Source organism: Phaseolus vulgaris, chromosome 4 (assembly GCF_051622355.1).
Source record: "Phaseolus vulgaris cultivar YP4 chromosome 4, ASM5162235v1, whole genome shotgun sequence".
In the NCBI taxonomy this organism is placed as follows: Eukaryota; Viridiplantae; Streptophyta; class Magnoliopsida; order Fabales; family Fabaceae; genus Phaseolus; species Phaseolus vulgaris.
The window spans coordinates 2,703,617-2,724,468 of record NC_143501.1 but is presented as its reverse complement, the minus strand read 5'-3'; the positions used below and the strand labels follow the sequence as shown (position 1 = coordinate 2,724,468).

The window sequence follows — 20,852 nt, the reverse complement described above, 5'->3', positions numbered from 1 at the left end:
AAATTTATTATGGAATGCTCTAGTGAAAAGATTATTGAATTAATTATAGAATTAATCTTTGAAACACTTTGAATTATATTTATCTTTATGGAATGAGAATTTTGTAGTATATTATAATTAATTGTGGAATGCTTTATTTGTAAGATTGTTCAAATTATTCTATAATTGATTTTCTAGAATATCCCCTAATATTTTGCTTAAGAGTAATAAATGAGTTTTTTTAAGAACTTAGTTTCTAAAAGTTCAATGAGTTATGATTCTAATTTTTTAAAATTGATTACTTTTTACTACTACTCATGCATCAATGGTACATTTTAATTACCATCTGTTAATGTTTGTGATGTAAAAATTCAGTATTGAACATTATTAAAAAAATTAATATCTATAAAGCAAATTATATTTATGCATTTTAAAATAATATTAGAGCAAAAAATAGTGATTTTAAGGATGTTAGTATTTTTTTTGATTAATTTTGAATTTTTTGAGTGATATTTGTTTTTAATATTTTATATTCTTGTCAATTTATATTTAATAACTTCAATACGAGATTTTAAAAGAATTCTTTAAATACATGTATTTTTGAAAGAATGCTTTATTCTTTTTGCTTAAATAACTTGGTGGTTGAGGTCACTTAACCATGGTTAAGAGTTCCAGTTCAAATTCCTAACCATGGTCACCCGCCAAACCTAACATTAACCCAACCCTTTCACTTTCTCTGTTTTGTATAAATACCCATTTCATTTCCTCAGCTTCTCCTTCTCACCCTCGTCGCATTTTCGAAGCGACGTGAGCTTCTGCGACCCGAAACCCGAACCCGATTTCGCGTTCGAATCTCAGAGAGAGAAACCGCCGTAGCTCGCGGAATCGACGGTCACTTCTCGCTCTTCAATCGGTATGACAAGATTCGATTCGTTTCGTATTTTTTTTTCACTTCAAATTTTCTAGGTCAATTTCGTGCGTTACATGCAGCATTCCGTAATCGACCAGATCTGAGTTTGAAAACGCAGGTTGTGCTTGTTCAGGAACTCTGCAGTTGCTTTCGATAGATTTTTTTTGGATTCGATTTTATTTTTACAGCTTCGGAGTTTTACCTTTAGGGTTTGTTTTGGTTTGTGGTGAGAATTATTAGCTGTAAATGATATTCGGTGAAGACTAGGGTTTGTTAACTTGTTGTGTTGAACATTCGAAATTCGCTGGGATTGCGAGATTTAGGTTTTCGGATAACTGTTTGATTTGGTTAATAAATGAAATGTGGTATTCAAATGTTGTAGATTTTGCTAAATGCGTGGTCACGGTTAAAGCAAAGGCTATCGCTCTTGTAGTTTTTATTGTTATTATATTTTAATATTTTAATTGGGAGTTATCCGTAGCTGGTTTTATTATTTATATTTTCTGGATAGCTTATTACTGATTTGTTGTATTGTTTTGTGATGTTAGAATTGTATTGCGGGTTTTCCTTGCTATGGCTGCCACAGCAACTGCCTCTTCAATGGGTCCGCGGTATGCACCACCAGATCCGACCCTCCCTAAACCATGGAAGGGACTTGTGGATGGCAAGACTGGGTATCTTTACTATTGGAATCCCGAGACCAATGTCACCCAGTATGAGAGGCCATCGACCTCAGCTGCCCTGCCAAAGTCTTCTTCAGTGCCTAGCTCTTCTGTCCAGGTTCAACATGTGTCTCAAGGGTCGCAACGTGGTCATAGTCCTGATTTCAGTGATAGGTATGATAGAAATGGCAGTGGTGGGTCTAATGAAGCTGGATCACGGAATAATCAGGTATTGACACCTAACTTTATTGTTGCTTTTTAACAATTTATAATTTAGTTAGTGGCTAGTTGCATATGGTTTTTTAGTTGCTGGTGCATATAGTTTCAACGTGGCCTACGACATAGAATTTTTTTTTTATTTGTAGCTAATTGCATAAAGTTTTCTACAAACTGGTTGTGGTCTTGTAACGGTGACATTTAAGCAACTTTTGGATTCATTTGAAATCACTGATTATGGTATCCATATGAAGATGAGTTCAACTGGGGAATGGGGCGAATCCATTATGTGTTCTATTGTACTTAGACAATAAGTGCATGAATTGAACATTTTATTCCGCGTTTTTCCTAATGAATACATTTTGTTGGTAGAGAAGGAAAAAGATTGTGATGCTTGAAAATAAACTCTTTATTTTTCTCGATCATAGTTTGTTTGTGGGGCTCATCCTTTATGTCTTTCATCATGTGTTAGAGTTCCAAAGGTGGAAGTTACAGTTCTCATAGTTTGCCAACTGGAACAAATGCTGCTGCCAATGTTAACTATCCTGTCAAAGGTCATGGGGCATCGGAAGCTGCAGCTGTACTATCTCCCGAGTCTTATCGAAGTCGACATGAAATAACTGTGACTGTAAGTATATATTTTATAGTTTCATAGCAAATAATTTTGTCACATTTACTGTTTCATGATTTGTACATTTGCATATTTTATTATTGTTACTATAATTGACTTTACTTCGGCGACGCAAGACACAAGTTTTTAATTAAATGTTTAAATTATGTTTGGAAAATTATATATAATTGAACGCTATTTACTACTTTTGGATTTTGTTTCAATTACAGTAAAATTGAAGGTCTTTTGTATTTTTTCTAGGGAGACAACGTTCCTCCACCTCTTGCATCATTTGGGTCTACAGGCTTTCCACCGGAGCTTCTGAGAGAGGTATCAAATTCTGTTTAGTTTTGTTATTTTCTCATCTATCTTCAGTAGTGGCAGTTAGGCGGGTACCCAGCTTCCATAGGTATCTGACCCAATTTTTCCTTGTGCAAGTATCTGATTCCTGAAGCTCCAATTTCTAAGTTTCAGGCTCATAATTTTTTTGCCATCTTTACTTTTTTGTCGTAGGTGCGATATTTGCTCCTGGGGAGGAGCTAATGTCGTACGGTGTGGTGCCCTCTTTTGTGGGGCTAGCATTTAGTTTGGACTTTGGAGCGCCCTTTATGGTGGACCAAGTTTTTGGAAGGGCTTTCCGAATCATCCAAGTTCGTGGCTGGGACTACTGTTGGTCATGATTCAGTCTGCCACTTGGTCTGTACGGAAGAAGAGGCCTCCTCATGCGCTACCTTGCATCAGCAAGCATTGGTGGCTTGCATATGAGGGATGATGCTTCTTCCGGCATTAACTCCTCAATTAGTTACAAAGAAAACCAATCTCCTGGATTTTCCTTTTTTTAGGTACAAAATGCTGGTTTCGCAGCCCCAACTCCAATTCAGGCACAGTCATGGCCCATTGCTCTTCAAAGTAGAGATATAGTTGCCATTGCAAAAACAGGTTCAGGAAAAACCTTGGGATATTTAATTCCTGCATTTATTCACCTCAAGCGCTGTGGTAATAACTCCAAAATGGGCCCCACTGCATTGGTTCTTTCACCAACAAGAGAGTTGGCAACACAAATACAAGATGAGGCTGTGAAGTTTGGGAAATCGTCGAGAATTTCTTGCGCAGTAAGTATTTATTCTCATTTTTATCACATTATTTTTCTTTTACTTGCAAGCATCAGCATGAAAAACCATTTAAAATTATTGTTTCACTCAAATTTGAGAATGTGAAACAAATATTGCCTGTAGTAGTATCCTTTATTGGATTTCCTGCTATAATGGTTTTCATGTTTCCTCATTATGTTCTGCTAACTGGCTGTGTCATTTCATCTTATATATTTCATGTAAGCAAACATACACAGTAGTTGTGGGATTCATAATCTTTGAACACAAATAGTTTTCCCTTATAAAAATAAGGAAACGATGTGTCTTGAGTAATATTAGTGTGTAGTTTTTTCCGCATGGGTGGTGTCTGTTCAATTGTCCAAGTTGACAAAAATGTTTTTTTTTTATTACTTGCGAAATTAGTAGTGTAGGAAACGTGTTGGTTGTCTGAAACATGTATGCCACTGACTTATAGCAGGAATATCTAGAAAATAAACTGTTTGCATTTGCTGCTATATATTTACACCCTTTTTTGCTAGTGTTTGTATGGAGGAGCACCGAAGGGTCCTCAACTCAGAGACATTGACCGTGGAGCAGATATTGTAGTAGCCACACCTGGTCGCTTGAATGATATTCTTGAGATGAGAAGAATTAGTCTTCAGCAGGTCTCTTATCTGGTACTAGATGAGGCAGACCGGATGCTGGATATGGGTTTCGAACCTCAAATTAGGAAAATTGTTAATGAGGTGCCTAATCGCAGGCAAACACTCATGTATACTGCGACATGGCCAAAGGAGGTTAGGAAAATTGCAGCTGATCTACTGGTCAAACCTGTCCAGGTGAACATTGGCAATGTAGACGAGCTTGTTGCCAACAAGTCCATTACTCAGGTTTGCTTTCTGCTACTAATACATTTGGGTGCAATGTTTTTTTTCTTGCTTGTATATTTGATAACCTTTTCATTTTTATGCTGTTTTTCTGTTAGGTAGTGTATTGTGTTAATGATCACTTTAAACTTTCTAATTGATGTTGTCTGGTATTATGTCAGCATATTGAAGTATTGCCCCTGATGGAGAAACAGAGACGTCTGGAACATATTTTACGTTCACAGGATCAAGGATCAAAGATAATTATTTTTTGTTCTACCAAGAAAATGTGTGATCAACTTGCTCGTAATTTGACACGTCAGTTTGGAGCTGCTGCTATACATGGGGATAAATCCCAGGCTGAGAGGGATCATGTGTTGAGTCAGTTCCGAACTGGGAGGTCACCTGTTCTTGTAGCTACAGATGTTGCTGCACGGGGACTTGATATCAAGGACATTAGGTTGTTAATTCTTACTTTTATTATAATTTTTTCTTATTCTGGGGCCCATAAAATATGAAAATGTGTTCTTTATCCACTGTGGTGATCATAGTATTTGACAATGTCCATAAATATTTTGCAGGGTGGTTGTCAATTATGACTTCCCCACAGGGGTTGAAGACTATGTTCATAGGATTGGAAGGACTGGGAGAGCTGGAGCCACTGGGCTAGCTTACACTTTCTTTGGTGACCAGGATGCAAAATATGCTTCAGATCTCATCAAAGTTTTGGAAGGTGCAGACCAGAAAGTTCCTCCAGAACTTCGTGATATGTCGTTACGTGGTGGCGGTGGGATGGGAAGATCCAGACGATGGGGTTCTGGTGGAAGAGGTGGACGTGGTGATTCTGGATATGGTGGAAGGAATAATGACTCAGGATACGGTGGAAGGGGTGACTATGGAGGATATGGTGGAAGAGGTAGTGATTCAAATTATGGAGGTAGGGGGAATGCTTCTGGCAGAGGAGGCCGTGGTTTTGACTATGACTCTCAAAGGTTTGTTTCGGTCATTATTAATGATATTTGATTATGTGAAAATATTTTCTAAATTCACTTTTCCAGAGAATTATGGTTTTTTTAGAAGGATTCTTAATGCTGATGTTTGTTTTGTGTTGATAGGAATGATCGGGGTGGGAGTCCAGAGAAGGGATCTAGATGGAGTGATCGGTACAAAGGCGTGAACCGTGAACGTAGTCGTAGCCCTGACAGGGCCGCATTACCTCAACATTCCCAAAGCAGCTTTCACAAGTCAATGATGGAACGTGGTGGATGGGGTGGTGATAGTGATCGCAATAAGAACAGCTCTAATAATAGAGATCGAAGCCGCAGTCCTAGCCCCTATAGACAGGAGAGGAGCCAACGATCCCCAGTTCAGAGTTTTCATCGATCCATGATGGGATCCCCACGGCAACGTCCACGCAGTCCTAGGTCTAACAATACTCCTTCAAAAGACTGGTACAATGGAGAGGTGGAGGAAGGCATGATTCCAGAGGAAGAAGGAATCATAGGTCCCCAGGCTCAGGGTGGTGGCGGCGATTAGGAACCATTTCCACAACATATATATCTTTAGCTTGTTTTGTTTTGGTCTACTACGAGCATTCTTGGTTCAACATGGACTATTTAGGATCTCATCATACTAATATTCATGGCTAAATGTATATTTTGAGGGGCTTTGTAGAAGCCTACCTGCAAATCTGGCATAGATGAACCTTCTGCCTTTTTTTCTTATTTTCTCAAACTCCTCTTCTTTCTCCTACACTCAGATCAGATCAGAACAGATATTTTAGATACTAAAATTTAAATGTTGTATTTTTCCGCCTAATCGAGTGGCACCATGCTCTTGTTCAGCAAAACCTTGATTTATGTTTTTTTCTCTCTTTATAAGTTCTAAATAGTCCCTCTACCTTGTTTTTATAGTCCCACTCTGATCTCTACATTTTCGTTTTCCTAAGGTGTCACTATAGTATGAGAAGATAAAAGAAAGGGAGTAGTAGTGATAGGTAAAACAATAAGAGAGCTAAAAGTAATCCTCAGCAGTGAAAGGAAATCACAAACTAAGTTTTACAATTGAACCCTTCCGTGTCTTACACCAATCATCAATTTTTTCATAGAAAAGTTCAACACAGTGTTTATATTCTTGTTTTATTTATTATTAGAAAGGTGATTATATTTTTAAAATATTATTTATTTTCCAAGATTTTTTTTATTAGAAGATTATGAATTAAATATTGTTTATTAATCTTTCTCTGTAATTTAATTGTAAACATAACAAATCGGATTGATTGTTTGAGATTTAAAAACTTAACAAATTTTCTCTATTTCTATCCCTTTTTATTTTGTACCTTATTCTTTTGATTTTAGGACATTGATTGTAATATTTAAACATATTTTTAAACTCGAATATATAGATCTTAACATATCACTATATAATTTTTTCATTTAAAATTTCTTTTAGTACATCTCTATAATGAATCTAAAAGTTACTGCCTTAGGTAGTTCTTAGCTATTATCATACAAAAAATAACTCATTCCATTATAATTTTATAATATTTTTATAACATAATTAATATGATATCTCACATTCAATTTTTTTTTTTTATATATTATATAGAATTTAATTTATATATACATGTACAAAATATGTTGAATGAAATTGTCACCCATTATACTTTATTTCTGGTTCTGTCAATGATATTGTAAGACCTCTTTACATAAAATCCTTTTTATTTTTTAGCTAAGAGTGCTAAACAAATTGGTAGATTAAAAACTCTTCTTTTAGATTAATTGGTTTATTTATTTAATTAAATATAAATAATAATTTGTCATGAATATTATTATATTATTACATTTGTAATAATGTAATGCAATTATATTATTTTTGTTTTTCTTAATTATAAAGTGTGTTAACTTATACTAAGATACAAATGGGTTAAATTATTGAAATATTAATGTATGTATTTACACTATGAGAGGTGTTACATATGGTCGATCATATTCTTAAAGTCTTTAATTTTTTTTTTACATATTTTTCATCTATTAACTTTAATATTCTGTAACTTTATTCAGTTGAGTTGAATATGATAGAGTGAGACTGCAAGAAGAAAACTCATAATATTTCTAATATTGATGTTTATTTTTAAAACTTGTCGTTTCAAAATAAATAAACAAATAAATAATAACTGATACGCTAATTTGGAAAATGAAAAAGAATACCAAGGGTTTTTATTTTCTCTTCCTTTATGATATCTGACTTAAGAATTTTCAATTTGCTGCAATTCCTCGTTGAAGCATTTTTGGTATTGAAGCGTTTTGGTAATAGTTTGCGATTCTCCTTCAATTGGTTTATGCGTTCATTCTTCGATTCTCCATGTGATGTGTTGTTGTTCTTAGGTAAACCCTAATCGACGAAGGAGCTTCCGATTCGCGAGGATTTTCCTTCAATCGGGCTGGTAATTGCTTAAGATTATGCACAAATTGCGAATTTGTTTTTGTTTTACTTTTGATTTTGAAGAATGTGCTCCTGTGATTTGCATATGGTGGTGTGATGTTTTAGTCAATGCATAAAATAATCAAGAATGATTGAGCTTAATCATTCAATGAAAGAATCTCAGTTTTAGGTTCTGTTCTTCTCCTGCTTTGTAATGCTGGTTGCATTGAAATTGCCACGAAAAAAAATCGAGTTAGTGATGAAAGACATAATCAAATGTAACTTGTTCAACTACAAACCTATATCAGAAGAGTGAAGTTTTTTTCTTCTTCTGTACAGTGGTCTCATTGATGTTAGAATCTATGACATGCATGCTATATGTCAGAAGAGTGAGGTTAGATGTGTAAGGTTTAGTCTATAAATAAGAGTATTATAACTTAGCATTATGTTAATAGAGTTACTAGAATTGTATTTAGAGAGTTGTTAGCTTATAAGAAAGAAGTATAGCAAACCTTGTTTATGGTGAAAGTTGTAATTCGAAAATCATCTTGCTTATGGTTCCAGCCAAGAGGGTTGATGTTTCAATTTGATTGCCTTTTATTCCTCTCCGGAAAATTGTATTAATTAATTTATGATTTATTTTTGTGTGGTTATTGAATTGTATTTATGGAATTTCACATCCACAGGGGCAGGGGCAGTGGCAGAGAGTGGGAAGAAATTTTGAGTGGAAGAAGAAAGAGGTAATAAATACCTAGAATTAGATGCTGTGATCATATAATATATTAACTAAATATATTAACTAAATATGATTTTTCATTATTGCAAAATTCAGTTGCAGCTACTAAAACGTAATATAATCTTCACTCATTCTAAGATGGACATTGATGATGATTTCACATTTTGTCAGGTAACAGGCATGAATGCTATTTTGTTTTTTACGCACTTATACCCTTAAATCGTTCTCTTTATGATGGTTCACGTATCAAACGTAATTGATACCGTGTGTTTACAGGTTGGTGCACCTGTTGATCTTGAAACGAACAAGCTTGCTTCAGATGTTGCTGATATTTCCATTAAAGAATCTTCAAATGCAACTAGTACTGGTCAGGATGGTTTATCCAATGGTTCCAACTCTAAGGAGGCGATTGTTGGTTCTTTGTCTTTCACCGTTACTAACACAACTTCAAGTCAGCCAAATGAATCCAGTCAATCCGCCCCAAAATTCGTACCAAGTAAGGCTAAGGAACTGTCGTCGAAGTTGCCAGAAGAGAAGAATTCTACTAAGAAGCCGACGGTTCGGGCCAAAGTTCCCTTTGAAAAAGGCTATAGTCAAATGGACTGGCTCAAGCTCACCCGGACTCATCCAGATCTTGCGGGTTCTCATACTGAATTTTTTGTTATTAGTTTCAAGAATAAGATGATGCAATTTCTCAACTTGATCTATGTTGTGCCAGGTTTGAAAGGGCAATCAAACAAGAGACTTATTTCTATTGACGAAGTTAGAAAACACAAAACAGAGGGTGACATGTGGACTGTATTAAAAGGCCGTGTTTACAATATATCTCCATATATGAAGTTTCACCCTGGAGGTACAGCTATCAACTCAATCAGCAAGTTCACTTTTATCCTTTATAGTTCCTATTACCGGTTTCATTAAAACTAAATTTTCTTAAAAAGATGTTAATATTAGCTGAGAGTCATATTGTTACAAAATGGGAAAATCTTGCAGGTGTTGATATGTTGATGAAGGCAGTAGGAAAAGATTGCACATCTTTATTCAGTATCCTTTCTGTGATTCAATAAGTTTGTGAGCGTCCTTCATTTCTGTCTCTTACTCTTTTAATTTAATATTACCATTGGATAAAATTTCACTTTCTTTTCATTCAGATGTTGATTTTTCTCTGTGAACTGTTCTGTGTGTATGCATTGCACTGGACATGTTAGTCATCCACGATAAATGCTTCTAACATGAGAAATATTATGGTTGATGATGAATTTGTAGGAGGTGATCTTAATTTCCTAAATGCTAAGAATCCCATTTAAAAGATATTTGGGCGTTGAGATAGTAATACAAAATATTCCAAGATTTTTGTACCTGTCAATATCATTACAACATTTGGTTCTTAAATGTTTTTGTATATCATTCTCAAGTAAGTCTTATATAGGTTTTTACGTACTTGCAAGGGCGATTATGTCATTCCTATTATATGTGGTTATTCCTGTTTGTTTGTTTGTTTATGCCTATGCTATGTTTTAAGTAGCTGCTCTGCTCCCTGCCCTGGACATGTTCATCTGTTCCCAATAATGCACAAAGTTTCTGTTTTCTTTGGATTACTTTCGCCCTTTTCCTTAATTTTTGAATCAGATAAATACCATGCTTGGGTTAATGCTGAATTCTTATTGGAGAAATGCGTTGTGGGTACCTTAGATGAGAGTCAGTGAAAATGATTTCATTATAAGAATGAATAAATATACAAAGATAGCCCTGGCTCTAGTCCATTATACCTCTTCATGGCCCTCCCTATGTACCAATCAGGGGCACATAAAAAATAAATTCTGTAGGTATTATTATTGGAAAGCTGCCTCAATTGCGGTCTAGGGGAACCACATTAAGGAGACTTTCCAACAGGTATATGTGTTTCCGTTTAAAGATCTCACAGGGACATTGTTCTACAATTTGAATGATTACAATTTATGTAAACTAGAAATTTTTATTAACAATGTAACATTTCATTCCTGATTGATTACTCTATTCATTTACATGAAAGTCAAAGCTCAAGGGTAAGGTGGTAGGTATTCTCTATTTGATGCATTTCCAATTTTTTGGATGATTGCATTTCTAGTACCTTTAGATTAAGGAGACTGTAGCATATATCTCCATTCATGCCAGTGAGTGTCTTTTGGCTTGAAGGTGAGTCACACACTGATAACTTATCCGAGAGAGGATATAAAGCTTTAGATGGGTCATGATGTGGCTTCTCAAACTTTAGCTGCTGGAAGGCAAATTCTTCCTACACCCAATCTTTTTGAACCTACACCCTACATAGTTTTAAATTTCTGAAAATGCCCTTCATTCTGGAAATGAAAATCTGGAATTGGAAATAATACATTCCAGAAAAGTAGATCCGGAAGAGATTATTGTGTTCTGGAAATATAAATTCAGAAACAAAAATCAAGATCCCATTCTAGATAAAAAAATCCACAATACAAAAGATTTGTTCCCAAAAAAAATATCCAGAAACATATTCTGGAAAAAGGGGTCTGGAATGTTTTGATATGTACCCCCATTTTATTTAAGGGCATCTTTTCATACTATAATTGGGTGCAGTAATATGGTGCAGGAAGTAATTGCCCTGCTGGAATACCCCTTGAACTTCTGGATTTTCCAGTTATTTTTGACATGATTACTTAACGGGTTTGATTTCTGTTTTAAAAAAAAATTAGTTTGTAAAATGTATCTAAGCATTACTTAAACAATTAGTAGAGTATGAAACTCAGGGATATTGAATAAGATTATATAACAAAAGATGAGAAAATGCTTTGGCTGTATCTATCTTTTTTTTTTGTAAGTCACATTTTAAAATGTTTCTTCTAGTTTAAGAGATTTTGGATGAACAATTCATCAGTGAGTAGTGTAACTGTTTCAAAAAACAAAAAAGTAAGGAGAGAATAAAATAAACCTTGAGAATTCTGATTAGTTAGTGCCAGCTATATAGAGTCAATTTTAGAAATGATGTTATTTTAATATAAGTTATTATTTAAACATAATTTATATTATATCCTATAACTATTTAATTTATTATCTTTTATGCACCAATCGCAGGATAAGATTATAGCTTATCCTATCATGTTTCACATTATATCCCATTATATCATATACCCATAGCTTTTAAGATTTTTTTTTACGGAAATAAAAATTGTCATAGATTGTCTTTTTCTTGGTAAAACAGCTATACTTTTATTTAACTTTTTTATGCATATATAAAAACTAATTAAATATTAGGTAAAAAGTTATACTCTCTCCAATTCATTTCATATGCTGTTTAAGGTTTTTTCACACATCAAGAAAAGTATTTAATTAAAATATATTTACACTCTTCTCTATTAGTATTTGTTACGCATTTTAACATTTGTTACGTTTTTTTTTTCAGTAAGTGCACTTGGTATACATGCATCAATAATATCTTCTCTCACTTTGACAATAAATGAATTTATATTAGTGTAAATATTTGTGATTATTGCATTGAAAGAATCCATTTAAAAAATTATCAAAAAAGTTTAAGCACAACTAAATAGATTACTTTTCAAAGTTGCAGAAAAAATTCAAATTTTTTGTCAGTTAAAGTATACACATGTATTTTCTTCTAATAATAAATGCCTCTTCAGTTTTAAAACTTCAATATTTATTTCATCACTTCATTTTAATATACAAAGGCTTCACATTTAATTTGTTATTAAATTTTAACATACAATGACTTCATAATAAATATTGTATTATGTGTATTTACTATTTCTTTGGATATTTTGTAATAGGAAAATCAGGTTTAGGGTTTCTCACATTTTTCGTGAAAGGAATGCATGTATTGATAAACTTGCTAATTTAAGTTTTATTCATAGAGAGTATTTTCATTGTTATGAGTTTTGGTCTAGTTTCCTCATATTTTCTTGTATAGTGACTTGAGCATCCCAACCACATGTCACATGCTAGCACATATTCAAGACACATGCACAACACCTTTGCCATGCTTAAGTGTTCCACACAAAGCTTGAGTCACAAGTCATATTGTTTGAGATTTGTCACTATTAGAAAATTGTTGAATAATGACCGAAATCAGTGATCGAAAAATGTGGTTACCATCAGTGACCAAATCAATGTGACCATAAATTATTTTTATGATTTAATGACTAAAATAATGACTAGATTTTTAGTAATAGAAAATTTGTCACCAAATCGATCACAGAAAATCAGTCACAAAATCGATCACAGAAAATCAATCACAAAATTGGCACCAAATCATTTACAATTGGTCATAGAAATCAATTACAAAATCGGTTATAAAATCAGTCACAAAATCGGTCACAAAAAATCAGTAACAAAATTAGTGACTATACTAAATTTTTATTCTCCAACAATTTATGTATATTCTTCTCTTCCAATTTTTACACTCATATTAACATTGTTAATAATGTTATTATTAATACAATTAACATATTATTACAATAATAATGATATTATTATTAATAATAATATTAATATCAACATTAATAATGTTAATAAATATAATAGTAATGTTAGCATTAATAGTATTAATAAATATAATAGTAATAATGTTAGCATTAATAATATTAATAAATATAATAATAACAAGTAGTAATAATAATTAATATTAATTTTAATAATAACATTATTATTAATGATACGATTATTAATATTATTATTATATTTAATAGTAGTGTCTGAAGTGTTCGCTTCGGTGCAAATAAATGTATGGTCTTGGATTTATACAAAGTCTCGTTCTGCTTATTTCCCTTATTCTAGTTGGGTTTTAAATCATTTGGCTTGTATGAGGCTGATTCATTAACATTGGTTAGTGTTGGTATGGTTATCCCTTTGCTAATTTGGTAGGCGTTCTAATAGGAGACTGGTGTCAAGTATTTCTGTATAAGGGTTGGACCACCCCTGAAGTGGTTCCTATTTATTTATTTATTTTATTGTTGATAAAAAAAATGATTATTAATATTATTATTATTAATATTAAAAAGAATTATAATCAAGATCACTAAATGTCTTTTAATATAATTGTTACATACTCTTGACTCAAGTGGACCTAAGTTGAACTCCTTCCTATAGGAAAATGTTAATACACTACTATTAAATCTTTAAATAGAAACTTATTTTAGTTATCTATAATAGAAACTAATGTAGCTTTTTCTAACCTATTACCATGCATTTTACCAACTTCTTTAAGTTAAAATAATTAAAAAGTGAACATTTAACTTTAATTTTAGATATTTGAAAATTTTTTAGTTTATAAAATAGTATCTAATTTAGTTAATATAATAACTAATTATTTTTTTTTCTAAAATTAACTTTTATTTAATAATTTTATTATAGTAAACTATCTAAACATAATACTATAGAACACAATATAATATTCAAATTGTAAATAGTTTATAGTTTGTAAGTTGTCTCATAACAAATATCAAGAAATAAATTTTAATTATCAAATTAAAATAAATAAAATTAATATATTCATTTGATAGTAAATACAATTACACCAAACTTTTGTAATAGCAATAAAAAATTATAAAAAAAGAAATTATACTAAAATATTTGATCTAGATGTTTAGAGGTTACTCAAAGCAACTTTTTTATTGGAGTGGTCTCACATAATATTCTAAAATTACTTCAAAAAAATTCAATTACTTTTTATAAAATTGTGAATTATTTAAAATTACTTAGCATTTCTTTTATTAATTAAAACAAAATTGAGTACAAGTTATTTAGATGTGGTATACTAAAAACCACATTACATTTTCCAATACCAGAAGTTGCTTCTATTAATTATGTTTTATTAATCAAGTTTCTTTCAATACTTTTATTTAATGATCATATATACCTTCTAAAAGAGGTTTGATACTTCATTTGTCCAATATTTTGTCATGCATTACCATAATCAAAATCTAAATTTTTCTTAAAAAGTTTAAACATCATTCAAGACTAATTTAATCCTAACAAATTTGATGAAAAAAAGGTAAAATTATAATCCTTGAGAGTGCACAATTTCTTAGATATTAAAGATCATACCTATAATTATAAATTTATTTTTTATTTTAATAATTTCTTACCAGCTTAAATTAACTTCTCAATAAAATGTTAAACTTGATAACTTGCATAATTAAATAAAATGGGGAGGTTAAGCATTTTTATGCATATATATTAATTGCTAAATTAATTTTAAACTTGACAATGAATATTTTTATTAATTATGAGGAAAGCTATTTAATATTTTAATAAAGATGATTTTTGTTTGAAGAAATACTACTATGGCTTCAACCCAGCCCATAGTTCCAACTTGCAAACAAAGTGCTAGAAGAGACAAAAGATGCAATTAAAGAGTTTATTTTAATTTGATTTACATTATAAAAAAATTATTAAATAAAAACCAATTTTTAAACATAAAAAATAATTAATTATTATATTAAATAAATTAAATATTAATTTAAAGACTAAAAAATCATTAATATCTATAATATTTTTTATTATTAATAAAATATATAAACTAGTTTTTAAATTAGTATCTACTTCACTACCAATATTTTAGTTATTAATTAATTCATATTCTAAAGTTAGTAGCTATAAACCATCATAGCTAATTGAATATCAATTTAGAAACTAGTTTATAAATTTTATTAATAATATAAACTATTGTAAATACCAATAATTTTTTTAGTCTTCAAAATATTAATTAAATTAGATATTATTTTATAAACTTAAAAAATTATTAATATTTAAAATAATTTCTATTTATTAATAAATACTTTCTAAATTGATATCTAATTAACTACCATCACTACATTTCTCCTTATCACAAATGCTTTATCCATTCCACCTCTCTTAAATCTCCCTTGAATATATACTTCAAAATAATTTTTTATATCTAGTTTCATTTTCTCCCAAAAGAAAACTTTATTATGTAAAATAAGAGGAAAAATTATTTGTCTATGTCTCAAGTCTGTTTGACTTCTACTTTAAGAAAATATATATAAAAAAAAGAAAAAAAATATGTATATATGTTATACAAATCTCTTATCAACTAGTAATATAATAAAATGGTTTAAATATAATCATACCATAAGGTTAAGTTAAACATAAAATGTGTTTTACTAATATATAGTAAATACTATATAATATATTTTTATTTATATATAATCTTTTAAATAATACACAACTAATTTTTCAATTTACTAGAAAAATAACACAAAGTTATACGTAAAAAAATATATCTCAAAATAAATAAAGGAGTTGAATTGTCATGATACTTATATTTGTTTTTCTATGGTTGTTAAACTTTTTTTTCTCATTTTACCTACCTTTATCTTTACCTCATTACATCATTTGTGAAGTTTTCTTGATCTTAGGTTGCATGTTTTTCAATTGTTGTGAACACTAGAGTCTTGCTAATCGCATGATAGTGTTTATCTGTATGAGTGCTTAGTGTAAATACAAACCTAAAACACTTGACAGTTAAAGAGTGTCTAGTGAAACACTACAAGAAAATTATTAAATAGAAACTAATTTTAGAGACCAAAATAATTAGTTACTATTTGTCTAAATTAGATATCATTTTATAAACTAAAAAAATTATTGGTATCTAAAGTAGTTTATATTATTAATAAAAATTTATAAAATAGTTTCTAAATTGGTATCTAACCATTAACTATCAAGGTTTTAGCTACTTACTACTTTATATTATAAATTAATCTCTATTAGTTTTTTAAAGACTAATTTATAATATAAAATATTAGTAGCTAAAACTTTGGTAGCTAATTTAGATATAAATTTAAAAAACTAATGGTTGGTGTCTTTAAAAAACTAATAGAGATTAATTTATAATATAAAGTAGTAAGTAGCTAATGGTTAGATACCAATTTAGAAACCATTTTATAATTTTTTTATTAACAATAGAAACTACTTTAGATACAAATATTTTTTAGTCTCTAAAATAATATCTAATTTAATTAATATAATGACTAGTTATTTTTTGTCTCTAAATTTGATTGCTATTTAATGATTTTTTTTATAGTGAAAGTTGTGTTATTCTTGATTCATCCTTAGATTTTAATTACCATTTTGTGTGTTAAAATATAGAAATTTTCATTCACATTTGTCTAAATTATTTGATTTCTTGAAATTATATCATGCTAGTCATTATGCATTTTTAGGATATGCGATAAATTTTGTCATTCACTTACACTTTGATTTACTATAAAGTGTTTTGCCGCAAAAATATAAGTGTAAGAAGGACTATAATAATAAATAAATCCACTATTTTAATTAAAATTCATCTAATTGAATTTCCTTTCGAGAAGAAGAAAAAGAATAAATATTGTCGTTTTCCGAGAAAAAAAAAGGAAGAAATAATGTCGTCTTCTGAGTTTTCTGAGTAACGGTAGCGCAAATCAGAACTTCAATAATTACATTAATCACAATAATCTCTCTCCTCCTCTCTCCCTCTCTCTATCTATATATTTCCCTTGTTTATGCATAGTTTCAAGTAAAGTAGCTAGTTTCTCTAGAAAACCTTGTTTGATTCACAAAAATTTCTGAGTCCACCATGTTCCACCAAACCAAAACCTTCCACCTTTTTCATTTCCACCCCATGAACATGGCTACTTGCATCCCTATCTCTACCATGGAGGGTCTTTCCAACCCTACCACCCCTCTTGGGATATCCACCCCTTGTGGTGGAGGATCTTCCCTCATAGGCTTTGCTATTGATTGCCATGCCCATCCTTTGACTTTGGAACTAAACAAAACAATGATGGATGCTTTGCATGGCTACCAAAATAACACACTCATATGTGAATTAATTCATCCACCTCTAGCTTCATTTTCCATATCATCACCATTTCCATTTTCACTCTTTAATAACTGTGAATTAATGGTGACAAGTGATGGTCAATGGAACTCTAATCAAAAGGAAAAAAATGATACCATAATCAAAGGGCAATATTGGACTCCTGAAGAAGATAGGTGTGTGATTTCCTATTCTCTCTCTTTCTTTGGTTTTTTATTTTTGTTTAATTAATTGTGTTTTTCTCAAATAAAAAATATTTAGTGACTGATTTTGTATCTGATTTGCATTGATTTTAGTTTATGGAAAAAAAATTCATGGAAAGACATTTAATTAATCTGAATTTGTGGGTTTTTAGGGTTCTTGTGGAAATGGTGAATCAATTTGGGCCTACCAAATGGTCACAAATTGCAAAGGCACTACAGGGCAGAATTGGGAAGCAATGTCGAGAAAGATGGAACAATCAACTTCGACCAAACATTAGGGTTCTCTCTTTCAATTCTTATTTCTTATATATATATATATATATATATATATATATATATATACTTATTTTTGTGTGTCCTCGATTGAATCTTTTGAAGATGGATGATATTATTTATATATATTTAATTGAAAGTTGTCTGCTTTGTGTTTTATATACGGATTGAAAGTTGGGTTGAAATATCTCTTAAATATTTTAATTTAATTTATTTATTTTTTATCGATAAAAAAATGTAATGTTCTGGATGGAATTTTTTTAGATGATATTATATATATATATTTATTTGGTCGAAAGTTGTCTGTTCTGTTTTATGTACGGTTTGAAACGTCTCTTAAATATTTTAATTTATTTTATATCTTTTGTCAATAAAAAAGATGTAATGTCCTCGGTTGAATCTTTCTAGATGATATTATTTATATTTATTTAGTCGAAAGTTATTTGCTCTGTGTTTTACGAGTTGAAACGTTTCTTGAATGTTTTAATTTGTTTTATTTATTTTTTATTGATAAAAAATGTGATAAATAAAACACAAATTTTGTTGTCAAAATTGTAAATAGAGAAGTTGAAGCAATTAAAATTGTTTTTATACAAATTTAAGATGAAAATTAACTATGTAAGAAAATTAATTCATACAATACAAACAATTTTTGCATTGTATTTACGTATAATTGTATAACTCTTTCATTATCTTGTCTTTTAATTGTATTTAAACAAGATTATTTTTAAATTCTCCTCTAGTGATTTCTTTTATTCTGACCAGTGTCTTGATCCTCTGGTTTGTCTTTTCTCGTTTTAACTTGATTGCGGTTGTAGTTTTTTGACAAAGGTGTGTAGTAGTCTGGAATGTGTTGTGTTGTATGATTGTTTAGTCTATTGTATATATATGTATATGGGTTGATCACACTTAAAATGGTTCATTTGTATATAATGTTTAGGTAAATTTTTTTTTTATATATTGATATGAATTGTACAGGCATATAATCAATCAAAAGATGTGATTTGAATTAATGTGCAAACTAATTATGCAGAGGGGAACATGGAGCTTGGAGGAAGACATGATTCTGATCAAAGGGCACCAAGAATTTGGAAACAAATGGTCAAAGATTGCAAAGAAACTAGGTGGTAGGACTGAGAATGCTGTGAAGAACCATTGGAATGCAACCATGAGACGCCAAAACTGCAAGAAGAACAACCATGGTCACTACAAAGGCTCAATGCTCCATGCCTATGTCAAATGGGTCATTGCATCATCTCCAGAATCTGCAAAAAAAGTTCCCAAAAAATCCTCAGACAACATGAACAAGAAGAAGAAGGAGGTGGAGAGATGCAATTGTGATGAGCTAGTTCTTTTCTTGAGCTAGATTCATTGCTCACATCATGGTGTTCATGCTTTATCAGTGTTTCATTACAAGACTTCATCTCAACTTTGACTTCATAAACTATATTATAATTTTAAGTTAATAATAAATGTTGATGATGGAAACATTTACTTTGGTGAAATGCCAAACTATGATACTTATTATGAAGTTTGTGTGGTTAATTATATATGTTAAGGTTTGATGTTTGTTTGTTTTTCTGCACTTTATAGTTGTATGTTATTATATATTTTGGTAAGAATGTCTTTTTGAAATATCATATCTATATGTTTTTATGATTTGTCTTGTGTGTCTATTGTTTAGTTTCAATTTCAATCATTTTTTCAAGAAATGGAGTATGGGTAAACATGTTTTGGTTCAAGATTTCTTGAATTGGAGTTGAATTAGTATTAATAAAATTGTTATAACAATTAAATCATATAAAGAATATTAAAAATATATCATATTTGTATAATCCTAAGCATTAAAATGCAACGTAAATTGACCGACCGGTCATTGCCACAACTCGGTCTATCTTGATCGAGTTGATCGAGACTTGTACGGTCGTGCAGGTCGACCGACACACATTATTCATTAATGCGCAAACCAAGGTTGTAAAGCTAAACTACCATTAAAAACTAGGTAATAAGCTCCTAAATGTGATCCATTCCACTAATCATCCCAATAAGGTAAGTCCATTAAAATAATATAAATAACGCACATTTCAAGAATAAAGGTAAGTCGTTATCACTGTACACCCCCGAGTGTCGAATATCCTATTTGCTGACTTGAGCGTTGAAATGTCTTCTGCAGGTACCCCTCATTCGGCATCCACCTGAGACGAGGCTCGAAGAAGTAGTATCGAGACGAGAGGGATCACAACGAAGTCTTAGCAACATGCCCAAGAGAAAGAAAAAGATTAAGCCCTTCAATAGTTCTCTAGGTCTCATCTATCTTATTTCAATGCTCAAATAAAATTGAATTAGTATTAATAAAATTATTATTACAATTAAATCATATAAAGAGTATTAAAAGTATATCATAATTATATAATCCTAAGCAATAAAATGCAACGTAAATTTATAGTTTTTTAACATTTAAAATGCATGTAAAGAGTTAAATAAAATACGTTATTATATTTAAATGGATAAATTATCAGTTTAGTAGAATAAGTATTTCCATATTTCAATTTTAATACAACAATAAAAAATTATTTTATTATAAAATAACTTTAATTTTATTAATTTTGTTTGAAATATGATTACGGGTTTAGGGAATTGAAAACATATTTGGTAATAAGTGTCACATGTGTTATTAAAGGAAATATTAAGATTTACGTTAATGTATAATTAATGTTGAAAATCAACTAATTATTTAATCTTATGCAGATAAAAAGATAAATAATATAATTTAAATTTACAAAATAAAGGATAAAATATACTCTTTAGAGTTAATTACATATTTATAGTATTTAAATTGACATTTCAATAATATTTATCAATAATAAAGAGTTTACATATAGAATAAAAAAATTAGCTTATTTTCTTATTTTCAAGAATTTTTGTAGCGTATTATTAAATATTTTAAATTAAATCAGATTTTGGCTAATTTTGAGGTTATTTGCCCAACCCTTTTTCAATATTTTGTAATTTTTTCAATTATTTTTATTTGACTGGTT

General features: G+C 30.3%; 3 protein-coding genes across 3 annotated transcripts; all 3 read left to right on the top strand.

Annotated features, from left to right (window-relative positions):
• The first annotated feature begins 634 nt into the window (after nucleotides 1–634).
• LOC137836776 (DEAD box RNA helicase family protein) lies at nucleotides 635–6,183 on the top strand. The gene is made up of 9 exons (XM_068645503.2): nucleotides 635–892; nucleotides 1,438–1,780; nucleotides 2,240–2,395; nucleotides 2,639–2,707; nucleotides 3,220–3,489; nucleotides 4,008–4,358; nucleotides 4,517–4,794; nucleotides 4,916–5,326; nucleotides 5,450–6,183. The coding sequence occupies exons 2-9, from the start codon at nucleotides 1,463–1,465 to the stop codon at nucleotides 5,868–5,870; spliced, it is 2,274 nt and encodes a 757-aa protein (XP_068501604.2). The 5' UTR covers nucleotides 635–892; nucleotides 1,438–1,462; the 3' UTR covers nucleotides 5,871–6,183.
• Nucleotides 6,184–7,496: 1,313 nt separating this feature from the next.
• Nucleotides 7,497–10,499, top strand: RLF (reduced lateral root formation). Its single transcript, XM_068645502.2, has 8 exons — nucleotides 7,497–7,642; nucleotides 7,721–7,779; nucleotides 8,444–8,497; nucleotides 8,590–8,664; nucleotides 8,770–9,133; nucleotides 9,212–9,346; nucleotides 9,487–9,537; nucleotides 10,123–10,499. The coding sequence occupies exons 4-8, from the start codon at nucleotides 8,632–8,634 to the stop codon at nucleotides 10,197–10,199; spliced, it is 660 nt and encodes a 219-aa protein (XP_068501603.2). The 5' UTR covers nucleotides 7,497–7,642; nucleotides 7,721–7,779; nucleotides 8,444–8,497; nucleotides 8,590–8,631; the 3' UTR covers nucleotides 10,200–10,499.
• Nucleotides 10,500–17,039: 6,540 nt separating this feature from the next.
• Nucleotides 17,040–19,399, top strand: LOC137836365 (transcription factor MYB98). Its single transcript, XM_068645094.2, has 3 exons — nucleotides 17,040–17,514; nucleotides 17,694–17,820; nucleotides 18,848–19,399. The coding sequence occupies exons 1-3, from the start codon at nucleotides 17,096–17,098 to the stop codon at nucleotides 19,178–19,180; spliced, it is 879 nt and encodes a 292-aa protein (XP_068501195.1). The 5' UTR covers nucleotides 17,040–17,095; the 3' UTR covers nucleotides 19,181–19,399.
• Nucleotides 19,400–20,852: the final 1,453 nt, after the last annotated feature.